Source organism: Xiphophorus maculatus, chromosome 3 (assembly GCF_002775205.1).
Source record: "Xiphophorus maculatus strain JP 163 A chromosome 3, X_maculatus-5.0-male, whole genome shotgun sequence".
Lineage (NCBI taxonomy): Eukaryota > Metazoa > Chordata > Actinopteri > Cyprinodontiformes > Poeciliidae > Xiphophorus > Xiphophorus maculatus.
This window is the reverse complement of record NC_036445.1, coordinates 19,643,256-19,655,909: the sequence shown is the minus strand read 5'-3', so window position 1 is coordinate 19,655,909 and position 12,654 is coordinate 19,643,256. Positions and strand designations below refer to the sequence as shown.

At 39.5% G+C, this 12,654-nt stretch overlaps 2 protein-coding genes across 4 annotated transcripts; both read left to right on the top strand.

Moving 5' to 3' along the window:
- Window positions 1–213: 213 nt before the first annotated feature.
- On the top strand, window positions 214–4,031 carry nat14 (N-acetyltransferase 14 (putative)). Of its 2 annotated transcripts, none has more exons than XM_005798783.2 (4): window positions 214–408; window positions 794–968; window positions 1,047–1,352; window positions 2,722–4,031. In XM_005798783.2, the coding sequence occupies exons 2-4, from the start codon at window positions 888–890 to the stop codon at window positions 3,160–3,162; spliced, it is 828 nt and encodes a 275-aa protein (XP_005798840.1). In that variant the 5' UTR covers window positions 214–408; window positions 794–887; the 3' UTR covers window positions 3,163–4,031. The 2 variants fall into 2 exon arrangements, with proteins under 2 accessions (XP_005798840.1, XP_023187053.1); XM_023331285.1 differs by lacking the exon at window positions 214–408 and adding an exon at window positions 431–542.
- A 3,588-nt stretch (window positions 4,032–7,619) lies between these two features.
- Window positions 7,620–11,860, top strand: aicda (activation induced cytidine deaminase). Of its 2 annotated transcripts, none has more exons than XM_023331547.1 (5): window positions 7,620–7,648; window positions 9,888–10,053; window positions 11,138–11,420; window positions 11,538–11,653; window positions 11,741–11,860. In XM_023331547.1, the coding sequence occupies exons 1-5, from the start codon at window positions 7,620–7,622 to the stop codon at window positions 11,789–11,791; spliced, it is 645 nt and encodes a 214-aa protein (XP_023187315.1). In that variant the 3' UTR covers window positions 11,792–11,860. The 2 variants fall into 2 exon arrangements, with proteins under 2 accessions (XP_023187315.1, XP_005798841.1); XM_005798784.2 differs by lacking the exon at window positions 7,620–7,648 and adding an exon at window positions 9,207–9,285.
- Window positions 11,861–12,654: the final 794 nt, after the last annotated feature.

The window sequence follows — 12,654 nt, the reverse complement described above, 5'->3', positions numbered from 1 at the left end:
TACACTTCGTTAGTATATTAAAATCTGCAGTGTTAGTCAGCTTTTAGTTCCATATGGTCATAAAAATATAAGTAACTTTTTTAAAACATAAATTGGGCGTGTAATACGCATTTTCAGCCATCTTCATTAAATATTTAAGTTTAACAGGTAACGTTGTCTACGCAGTTGGGTATTCCGGTAGCGTCTGCGCAATGCGGGTCGTACGTACGCAAATGCCGTAAATAGACCCAGACACCACTCGAAAATGGACCGTAAAACAGAAATAGGTTGGATTCAGAAATGCGCTCTTTTCGTACGCAGAGGCGTTGTGATCATTCAATAAGATTCGCACGGACTGTTTACAAACAGAAGCTCATAAGTTGTTTATTTGCGGCATCTGAGCTGGATTTGAGCCGCAACGTGCAGAAGGTAAGCGGAGCCGTGGTGGGTTCACAGCTGCTGCAGTGTTACGGAATGACCATATATGGGGTTGAACCAGATCATTTAGCTCTGATGGTAGCTGCGGGAAGCTAAAGCGAAAGGAAGCAAAATACACAATAATGGTACGACATAAATTAATCCGTCATAATCCTCTGCTTAGCTTTCTTGATTTGCAATGCTATAACTGTTCATGCCGCACAAAAACGCAAAAATACATGAAATCATTTAAAATAATAATAAAAAAGTATATATATTTGTGTTAACCAGCCTGTCAGTCAGGCTAAACTGGGATTGAATGCATGTCCTAGCATAAGTTCAGTCTTTTCAAGTGTGTGCTTTTTAATCATGCATTCCTCACTAAAATGTGTTGCAGGCTCTCTGTTTACATGTGGTTGCTGGGCTTCACAACACACCACAGGTAGAGTCGGTGGTGCCAAGGGCCTCCTGTCAAAGCACAAACTCTGAACATGGTGAGGCTGGAGTTGGACCAGGTGGTAATGAGGAGGATGAAGGAGGACGACATTGAAGTAGTGAAAGCCCTTGTTAAGGTTAGCTGAGTTCCTTTCGTTTAAAAGCTATCTATATATTTTTGTATGCTCTTTCAGTTTGAATCTTTTTCCTACCAGGAAGGCTGCGAGGGCACTGAGAACCGTCTCATCTTACACATCCTCACACGTCCACTCTGCCTTTTCATCCTGGCTGTTTTCTCCTCGATCCTGCGCTGCCTTGTTCACTCTTTCATCCTGGCCCTCGCTATCCCTGTGTTCCTGCTGATTGTTTTTCTCAAGATCACTATGCCACGGTCAACGGGGGTCCTGGGCAGCAGTCGCCCCTACTGGGACTACGTTGGCAGTAGCTACAGAGGCCAACAGGATGAGACGCTACAGAATCCTTACTGCAGGATCAGTGGGAAAACACCAGGAACAAAAAAGGTGATTATTGCCCAAAATAAGTTGTGTTTACTTAAATGTATGTAAATGTTTTTATAGATTTTCATTTGTGTTCAGACATGTAGCTCATGTTATTGATTACCATGATCAAGAGCAACATTGAGAGACAAGAAATAATATGATGCACAAGGCAGTCGAGAATGGTGCTGAAAGTTTCCAAAGAGTGATGAAATTCTCGCATGACAAATTGGCCACCCTAGAAAAAAAAATATTGCATAGTCTGAAAGCTCCAACTTCAGTTTCTAAAATGAAGATTTATATTATGATGTAAGGATGATGGTGTAAGGACAAATGTTTTCAGGTAGCAATAGCTCGGAGATCCCTCAAACTGGCCCTCTAACAAGGCATTTAAAAGCGCCCTGTGGAGCGCCAAGTCTATTAATAAAAACCGGTGATAAATGGCTACTTATGACAAAATTTGTCATTTAAAACAATATTTCTGTATTACCCACACATCAGCAAAATAGCCTACGTTTTATTAGCCAGCCAAGCAAATAGTTGTGCAAGTCTCACTTTAATACACACAGTTTGTTTTACTGATGGATGTTGCACCACAGTAATGTAGGTGTCAACGGTTTATTCTGAAGACAACATCTGTCACTCTATACGTCCATTCAAAGTTAGTTTCCCTACAACAACAAGTAAGTTGTCCCTAAAATGTCCCTTCAAGATTATGATGCATATTGACAACTGAATGAAAGATGAAATATCACTCTTTTATTTGGCTCATACACGGTGGAAAAATAAATCTTTCTTGCTGACATAGGATCTATTAAAACACAACACAGCTGCAAAGAAAACACATTTACTTACCTGAAAATCCCTGTAGGTGCACAAAAACAGCCTTGGTGGTCTGTCTGTTAACTCCCAACTTGAGCTGTCTGTTTTGTGTCCTCTTTCCTCAGGTTTGGGTTATTATGTACCTTAATCCAAGATTCCATTTGTTTCATAATCTTGAGGCAAAAAGTATTTAAAGCAGAAAAACTGCTTTTGGGGGAGTGAAGACAAATCAATGAATCATTTCCTGTGTACACTCTCTTTGTAGAAGGGGTGTTCACTACATGTTTTTGTTGTGTCACCGATAAGCGGCCACACATCTGTTCAGCATGCCCCAGTTGAAAAGAAAACAGTCTCTTCTCCGTTTAAGGGCTTCAAGATGGTGGGGTAACGAATGCTATGTCATCATAATTATATGAAAGAGCATTCACTTTGATAAACAATGCAGAGACTTGATTTGTGTTTCATGCTTTTAGGTTTTTCAAGGACTTCTGTCTCTAAAATACGGTGCTATCTGGTCATTAGCATTTGCATCCGGACATCGCACGTGTGTAAAATCTCATTTTTTGTTCAGCAACGGCGCAGACTTGGATGCAAAGACAAAGACAAGGAAACATCATCAGAGAAGATCACTGCAGAGAGAGAGCAAGCAGCAGGTCAGGTGTGGGTGGCAGACTGCGAAGGGGATATCGTGGGCTGCGTCTTCCGTGAGAGCGAGACACGTCCGAGTGTGAGGAGGATCTGCAGGCTTGTGACGGGCTGCTGGTACCGCAGGGAGGGTCTGGGTCGTCTTCTGGTCCAGAGTCTGGAGCTGAAGGAGAGGGAGAGCAGCGCACGTAGGGTGTACGCACACATACCCTACCCGTCCAAAGTAGGCGAAGCCTTCTTCAGGAAAGTGGGCTATCGGCAGCTTGGTGAGGCTGATGAAGAAGATGACGATGAGATGAAGAACGAGACCCCAGAGAGAGGTTTTATGGGGTACCCTCTCACTAAGGTGTTCTACAAAGACTTGTGATTGACAGTCGAGTCAAAGCAATTAGAATAACGGCACGTTTACTTGTTAACCCTTGAATTATGCGATATTAATGAAAGTATTTATTTATCATGTGCGTCGGCGCTATTTAATTTTAAATGACATCTCCATTTTGATAAAGCAATCGGTTTCTCTTTGTTTATTCATGCAAAAAAGACATTGCGAAGTCTGAGATGTGCTGTACTTTGCACTCGTTTGATCAAGTAAATCGTTTCTGTCAAGTCTGTTTCTTTATCTTGCATCCACGCGTCTCTTCTGTCAAGCACCTCAACGCAACAACGCAATGCATTTGAACGACTGAAGGCGTTCGCTCTGGTGTGAAACGATAGAGATGTGTAGGTGTTTGTACAGTTACTGTAGAGGAAGTGTGTGTGGTTTATATGAATGTGCAGAATTTATCTTAGATCTCAGCGCTCGTCTGTTGCTGCTCACCTTCACACTCACAGAGATTGTGACTCTGCAGAAACAACCGATGCTCCCTTTTGTTTCTTTAATCCTTGCAGTTTTGTTACATTTTAGATATTGATCAACAGGTTTTATATTGATTCTTAAATGTTTGTGGTATTCAAAGGTTTCTTCATATTTTTTCATGTTAAAGTAAGCTCAATCTCGTTTTACCATATCAGTGAAATGTTGCAACACTTGTAACCAGAGGCAATAACTGTTTGATACCTTTTGAAAGTATTCACACCCCTTGAGCTTTTACATATTTTATCACGTCAAAATCATACATTGTGGTATATAAGGATTTTTCATGTGACAAACAAACTCAAGATGTCACACAACTGAGAAGGAGGAGGAGAATGATGCATGTCTTTTAAGAATTTTTGCAATTAAAAATCTAAAAACAAGTGTGCTATGCCTTCATTTCTAGTCATGCCCTCCACAAATCTGGTCAGAAATGTAGCCAGAAGAAGGCAAACAAAAAGGTTTTCAGGTCATACAAGCCTGAAATTGAACTTTCGGACCTAGATGCAGACACTGTTTGTTCTGAAAAACTACCACTGCAGATGAACTGGAAGTCTGCATCTCTGTGATTAAAAACTTGGAGGCAGCACCCTTCTGTGGAGATGTTTTCCTTTATCCGGGTGAGGAAAAATGGAAACCTGCCGGAGGATGCAAAAGACATGAGATGGAGGCACAGCTTCACCTTCCGGCCACGAAACCTAAGCAAACAGTCAAATCAATGACGGGATGGGTTATATACAAGTTTATTTATTTTAAATATCTCTGTATAAAATGGCCAAGTCAAAGTCGTCACTACAATCCAAAAAGGAATCTTTGAAAAGGCTTAAAAATGGTTGCCTTCAGACATTCTCCATCCATTCTAACCAAGCTTGAACTGTTTTGCAAAGAAGAAAGGACAAAAATTTCAGTCCTGCTGCTTCACAATCATGCACTGGTTGATGTTGGCCTATAATACAAAACACTAGAGAAACACATTAAAGTTCATGGTTATAACATATAAAGAAATGAGAAAAATGTTCAAGAGGTATGAATACTTTTGTAAGGCAGATCGTGTATGATTTTAAGGATAAATGTTGCAGCTCGTGATTGCCACAACATTGTAAAGATTAATTCCGAATATTGCAGGTTATAACCTGGTTTCCTTTTTGATTGTTTATAATTTACAGATTAAAGTGCAATGCAATAAACATATATACATAAGGTCTCTGAGTTGGGCTGAGTGTGGTTTGCAGGTGACTGTCAGCTTATGTGAGAGTGAAAATGCACACAACCCTCCCCCTGCCTGAGGCTAACCTTAATATGGTTAGCAGCCCTCATGTTTTCCTCAATGCGAATCTACCCTCCTCCTAACCACAGACATTGTCAATGCAGCGTCAGTGCGGCACCAGTAAACACCACAGGATGTCTATACAATGCACGCGTGTGTGAGAAGAAGGTATTTGACACCTGGTGTGGAGACAAAAATAGGCCCCAAGTGAAATGCAAACTCATGCATGCTTCAAAATGCTTTAAAAAGTGCAAATGAGAAAGATTAGGAAATAGTGAATACAGTGTTGAATCCATAAAGTTGTGGATCCTTGAAGCAATTTGCATTAAAAAAAACAACATAAATTTAAACTCGATTGTCACAAAAAGCCACTTTTTACTGTAGCTATAATCTCAAAATTAGTCAAACCTTTCACGACTAGCATCTTTAGTGTTTACTACACCGACCTTTAGCTGTTATGATCTGCTGCACACCTGATTCATGGATGACACCAGCTTCTGGCTGCATTCCTGAGGGATTTTAGCTCACTCTGCATTGGCGAACTAGACATTCATTAATATTCTTGGGTTTGTGTGCTGTCAGCAAACGTTTCGAATCCCTTCAGAGATTCTTAATGAACTACGAGTCAATTGTAATCCTAAATGCTCTACTATCTGCTAGAACATTTTCTAAAACAAAAGCTGGATGGAAACAAAACGGCCCCACCCAAGGCATCACTGAGCCACTACCATGCGTCACTGTAGGTACGATGTTCTTTTCCATGTTTCATTCTTCCTCCTCCTTCTTCTCTTCTCAGATCGATCTGAGAAGAGAAGGTCCAGTTTTATCGCTCCACACAACAGAATCCTCAAACCTCACAGGCTTGTTTTAATAGTCTTGAACAAATTGTAGCTCAATTTTCTGGTTGTTAACGGTGAGTTGCAGTGCAGTTCTTGAAGTTCAGGCTTGGCACATTTCATGTTGTGCTTTACTCTGCAAACCGAAACTCACCACTTGGTGCATGTCTTTTGTAATCAGTGGAGACTTTTTGACCACCTGAATCCTAAGGAAACTGGCTGCAGCCCTTGATAGCGTCTCATCTTCCAGGTTTAGGTGGTGTAATGACTCTTCCTTTAACTTTAAACTTTAGCAAAATACTTTCAGCTATTCTTTTGAATCCTTTTATTTCTTTGTGCAAGGCAACAATCCTTTTTCTTCCTAGACAATTTTCTTTCCATATTTCTGATATGGAATAAAACATTATGAACAGCATTCCAGGTATTTTGAAGTGTAACATCTCTAGCAAATGTTGCTAAAGATGGCCTGGATTAGTTGCACCATGATTATTCAGGAGGTATGAATAGTTTTCAGACAGCAGCATTGAAAGTAGTATTTAGAGTTGAAAAAAATCATTACTATTTAAATGGTTTATATGTAATTTATACCTGAACAATTTAGAGTTTTTGACAACCAAAATTTGTAGTTGAAGTTGAACAATTTTAGTTGCAATTGTAACAAGTTCATCTGCTATGTATCTTCTACAAAGAATAGTACTTTTTAAAATATTATTTTCAACACTTTTTGTTCAGCATCAGATAATTTCCTCATTACTGTCAAACTACAGACACCTGTAAACTGGGCTTCTACCCGCCAGATATGTAGCTATTATTGTTGTCAGGAAACAGATGTGAGTTCACACACTGGAAAGAAAGTCTGTTTGTAACTGTGGTCATATGCGTCTGCACGGTATGGCAGTGTGTGTGTGTGTGTGTGTGTGTGTGTGTGTGTGTGTGTGTGTGTGTGTGTGTGTGTGTGTGTGTGTGTGTGTGCGTGCGTGCGTGCGTGCAGGGTGTGGGCGGGTGGGTTTCGGAAAATATGACTTGGCATTTCTTACACTCGCTTTCTCCCCTTCTGACTTCAGGTTAAATGTACATGTCTAGCCATTCTAGAGCACCCCTGAAAAAAAATAAAACAGTGCACGAGAGGGGCTGGAAATAGTGCATGTGAGCGTTCACGTGTGACTGAGATATGACCTTGGTCAACTGCGGTGGAGCCCAGAGAACTGGGTGGGAAGTGGTTACATACAGTCTGACATTAAATGAGCTCCTTGATTTTGAAAAGGGACCAATGCACACAAGTTTAATGTGCGGAGACATTAAGAAACGTGCACTGTCAGAGTAATGCAATAAGATGTGAGGTCGCTCAGAGCATGCAGACGCACAAGCATGAATCACTCTAAATTTGGGGGCACCACACAATCGTTGGATAAATTGGATAAATTTGTTCCAGATGATGTATAACATATAGACAGTGTTAATGACATGGCCGCACAGATGAGCTCCAAAAACAGCCACCCTGGGAAACGGTGAATTCCCCCAACCGCAGAGTACACGACAGGGTAAGGGGAGTCATGGGAAAGCAGCATGGCTGCAGGCAGTGCCACTGAGCAAACGGACCGAGCTGAGGAGCTAAAACAGACGGAGCAAAGGAAACATGAGAGCAAAATAATACAAAGTCTGGCACCTGGCTGGTAAAGCATCTGAAAGTTCAAAGGCAAACTGTGGCTGGTCAGCTGGATGGATGACCGGTCCAGTAGACACGTAGGGTGAGGAAGGCTGATTAAAGCCTTGCTACTCAGCCTGACACAGTTTGGGAAAACCCAGATCTGTCTGGGAACGACTGAGGAAGTGGCGGTGGAGGGGTGCAAGCTAGGTGGAAAATTTTAATGGGAGGAGGGCTAAGTTACAGATCAAGGTGAGGAACGTTTTTTTTATTCCTTGTGTGATCTGGGAAAACCTTAGGGTGGAAGTCAGTGGTCAAGGCTTGGAAAGTTTTCAGGGAGCTGGCTCATTTTCTGACGTTTGTGAGAAACCAGAGTCTACAAAAAACGTCAAACACTCCTCCCATGTGTGGTCTTAGGGATTATTCAATAAAATCTGCAAAGTGCCGAAATGAAATTACATTTTTGCTGTCTAAGCTGCAGGTGCATCATGGAAAGTTAATTTATCTCAGTGAAAAAAATGAAACTATAGGGGTAACTAGGGTAAGTTGAATCAAAGGGTAAGTAGAGCCACCCCTTATAACTAGTGAACAGTAACTAACTATTTGTAACTAAATAGTTAGTAGTAAGGCATCATTTAATGAAGTTTGTGAAGGTAAGAGCCTCATGGGTAAAGTGGTTAGACTTTTCTTTCTTAAAGACCGTTTTTCACCCTTGAAAGTGAATTTAGTCCATCATAAGTTAAAAAGAATTGTGTTTACCATAATAGACATTTTAATTTTGTTTTAGTTATCAATTGTGCAATGTGTGAGCTACATCTACATCATGAGATCATAAAAGATTTTAGTTGTGGGCACAAATAAATTCGAAATGGTAGCTTTTGGGTAAGGTGAGCCAGAGGCTAAATCAGCCTGTGGCTCTGCTCTGGTGTTAGTGAACGTCTTGGTCATCACAACAATGCCCCTTGTTTCTCTATGAAGAACATAGACGACATGGTCTTTAAAACAAATACTGGTACCTTTGGCAGGATGAGCAGGCAACAAATCCTGGGCTTTGCTTCAAAATTCCTTCAAAGCTGTATGTATCACTTGTCTTGTGCACCTTTTTCAATTAAACCTTTTCCTTCCTCTAAATTTTCCATCAACATTCAATAAACATGGGACAACCTTAACGGTGACCTTTTATGATTTTCCCGAGTGTCGGAACGTGTCAGAGCCTTGCTGCTGGACAAATGGTCTACTTCATGATTGCGTAGGCTGGATAATATTTCTGCTCTAAAAACATTTTTTAATTGGTCTTAATTGTTTTCTGAGAAACAGACAATTCTGAAATCAACAAAAACATAAAACACCACGTAATGAATACAACACACTGTACAACATTGTCTTTTTAAATAAATTAACTTTTCAATGATTTTCCATTTTATTGAGAAGCATTTGCGAAAGTAAGTTTCTCAAATTGCTTGATGAACTCATGCCACTTAAACCAAAATAGAATTTTAAAAGAAGATAATTACAACTACAAATAAATTAAAGCTTCAATATTTTACAACACAAAACAGTTAACCAAGCATCTGTTCTATATAACGCCCCCCCAAACTCACTTTGAAAAATGTCTTTGACCAACCAGCAGCTGCCTTTGCTTGATGCAGGATGTTTATGTTTGGAGGTATAGGTTCTCAGTTCCCTCCTTTTAACCCCCTCAGAACACACACACACACACGCCCGCACACATGCACGCACACATGCACGCACACATGCACGCACACACACAATTGCACACACAAACACACACACACTTTCACTCTTTCTCATTTACCTCCATTTAATACCCACGCCTGACAAGTGACAAGGCGAAGCGCGGCTTTTGAAATGATTACAAAGCTAGACAGGTGAGCAAAATGGATGAATTCTGTTAATACTTTACATCTTCATCTCTGTTTTGTCATTTAGAGTACGCAAACCGTTAAAGGGAAACTCTAACTGAGAAGTTAGAGTTAAAGGGAAAAAATAAGTCGGGAAGTTTTAATTCTTTTTTTAAATACATTTATTACACGACCACACTTTGATGCTAATTTATGGTTATTAAATAGAGCAAAATCAAGGTTTCAGTATTAATAACTGCTGAACAACTGTCTTGGTTTCACTAAAAGTTGTGAAACTGAGAATGAGAAAAAGTTTTGGTAGTGAATGTTAGCTGTTGTTCCACTGCCCATAACACCTAATTTAGTTAACCACAGATTTTACATGACTTTCTTACTCTAACTTCTCAGATTAAAATTTAAACCAGCGGCTCCTCTCGATGATTCATTGAGCTCCAGACCTGATTTGGCGGTGGATTTTACTGTAATAGCATATCTGCAAATGACTAATGAGCTGCACACCATAACACGATGAGTCATTTATTTGATGCTTTGAAAAAGTATCTATAGCCTGTTTAGTGTTAAGCTTGTCACACATCGCTTCAGCTTAAATCTTTCCCCATTTTTCCCAGGGTACTATTACCCAAAAAAAAATTCATCTATCATTACAAGAACATGCGCTGGGCAAGAGGTCGATGTGAGACATACCTCTGCTTTGTGGTGAAGAAGCGAGTGGGACCAGACTCCCTGTCCTTTGACTTTGGACATCTCCGCAACCGCAACAACTGTCATGTGGAGGTAAGTTATCAGATGATGTTGTTCAGGTGCAAGACAGAGTGACGAATTATGAACTTGTGGTTTATCAGCATGTTAAGAAATTATTTTTAACAAAATTGCAAAAGAAAGAACTAATAGCACCTCTACTGTTATTACATTTTCATCAGGACATTGCTTAGTGTTTTCCTATAACATTTCATATGTTTGGAGCAGAACAAGTCCTGAATTCTCTCAAATCTTTTTTTCTTTACAATTCAGATTATCCATAGGATTCAATTCCGGTGGCTGAACTGGCCTCAGCTGTACCTTATTTTTTTGGTATACATTTTGGATGGTTATCCTGACCTTCCTGATGATGACCCATTTTTAGAGTCCAGATTTTTATTTGAAATGTCCTGGTATTAAAAAGAGTTTAAGTAGCCTTGCTCTAGAAAGGTTTGCATTCATATTTACTTCACCGCATGCTGTGTGTGACGTCACATCTTCCTCTGGTCATGGGTTTTATAGCGGTTGCCTTACATTTATAATTTTAGTCTTACCTGATAAGACTAAAATCAGGTCCAATTAAACTTCCAGTAGAGTGTAGAAAACTCCATATGTTCATGTTTGTAATGGTAGGACAGAACAGATTTTTTTGACTTGAATGTAACTATGGGCAATTTTAGGTAAGAAGCTATTTTCTTGTAGCATCTCCTGACGTGTGAACTGCAACTTACATCTACCTAATTTGAATGGTATGTTCTCTTGTCTTTCCCATTTTACCAAGTGGCCAAGAGAATTGAGCCTCTGTGTCACTTTACTTTTATACACCAGGACTACAAAAGATCCAGTATAACAAAAGTTCCTAGATACTATAATCAACTTAATGGAACTAAAGTATGTGTTGTTTTTGAAGAGATTGTGTGAGGTTATTGTGCGACTGGGCCGTTTATGATAATTGTTCCAATGTAGGAATGGATCTCCATCAGAATAATAAAATTAAATGTACATGACAAAACAGAAAATATCTTGTGTGGATCACTGCCCAAGACGGAGTTAAAGTAATTGCGAATTTTGTTTGTTATTGCTCCTATCATATCTTTATCTTATTCCTTTACGTTTGTAGCTGCTGTTCCTGCGCCACCTGGGAGCGTTGTGCCCTGGCCTGTGGGGTTATGGAGTCACTGGTGAGAGAAAAGTCAGCTACTCCATCACCTGGTTTTGCTCCTGGTCTCCCTGTGCAAACTGCTCCTTCCGACTGGCTCAGTTCCTCCACCAGACCCCCAACCTCCGCCTCAGGATCTTTGTATCCCGGCTTTATTTCTGTGACTTGGAGGACAGCCGTGAAAGAGAGGGACTTAGAATGCTGAAAAAAGCTGGCGTGCACATCACAGTCATGAGTTACAAAGGTCAGGGTTTACATTTGTATGAGACCGATTTAACAAAACTGGGAATAAGATTTTTCTCTAGATTTTATGTCCTTTATTTTTATTAAATTGATTATTTTTGTTGTAAATCTCCCTTAGATTACTTTTACTGCTGGCAGACCTTTGTGGCAAAAAGTCAAAGCAAGTTCAAGCCGTGGGATGGGCTGCACCAAAACTGTATCCGGCTGACAAGGAAACTCAACCGCATACTTCAGGTTCAATTTTTAACACACAATGTCTGTGATTCACAAATCCAAACTTAAACTTTAAACTAATCAAAATGTTCTTTTCTTCTCTCTTAGCCATGTGAGACAGAAGATTTAAGAGATGCCTTCAGGCTTCTTGGACTGTGAAATATTTTCCTGACTCCCTCTGGTGCTCCCATTACGCATTATTATCCCATTACAAAAGAGAGAATTAAATGTTGTCTATCACTACAGGAAACTGCAAAACTGAGAAATGATGAAAAAAAAAACCTGAGAAAAAAAATGCTTTAAAGTTGTAGCAAGGCCAATTTTAGGGAGCTTCTGCTTGCTGTTTCTGTGGCAAAATGAAAATGTGAAAATAAAATAGACAAAAACATACAGTTCTGTGTTACTGCTGTGCATTTATATTGATCATAGTTCTTGTTAATTGCTGCTAATATTTTACACACTATTCTGTGTAGGATAATTAAACAAACTGATAATAGTAATTACAATGAAAATATCTTAAGATACAACAAAATTAAGCTGAGATATTCTATATGAAGTTTCAAAGATGGGTTTGCAGATTTTATATAAACAGAGGGTAAAATACCAACACATAACGTTCTGTAATCTTCACCAGCCAGAATAAGAAGTTTGTTTGATTCAATCTCATCAGCATTCAGTCATTCAGCTCTACAGATAACTGGTAACGAATCATTTATTTGATTCAGGTGTGTTTAGTACCTCTTGAGGACTGGACATGGGCACTGTCAAAAACACCTGACGCCAGTTGCTGCCAAGGGTGGTACATCCAATTATGAGGTTTAGGTGCACTTTTTTTTTTTTTTTTTTTTTTTGCAAAAGTCATGTTTGCTTTGTTTTATTCTTAATAAATTAAATTAGAAATTTAAAACAGCATGTTGTGTCTAATCTGGTTATCTTTGTTATAGCTCACATAAATGTTATTTGAAACATTTAAGTTTCAAATAAACTTAAATGACAAAAAACAAGAAATCAACAGGAAAGTT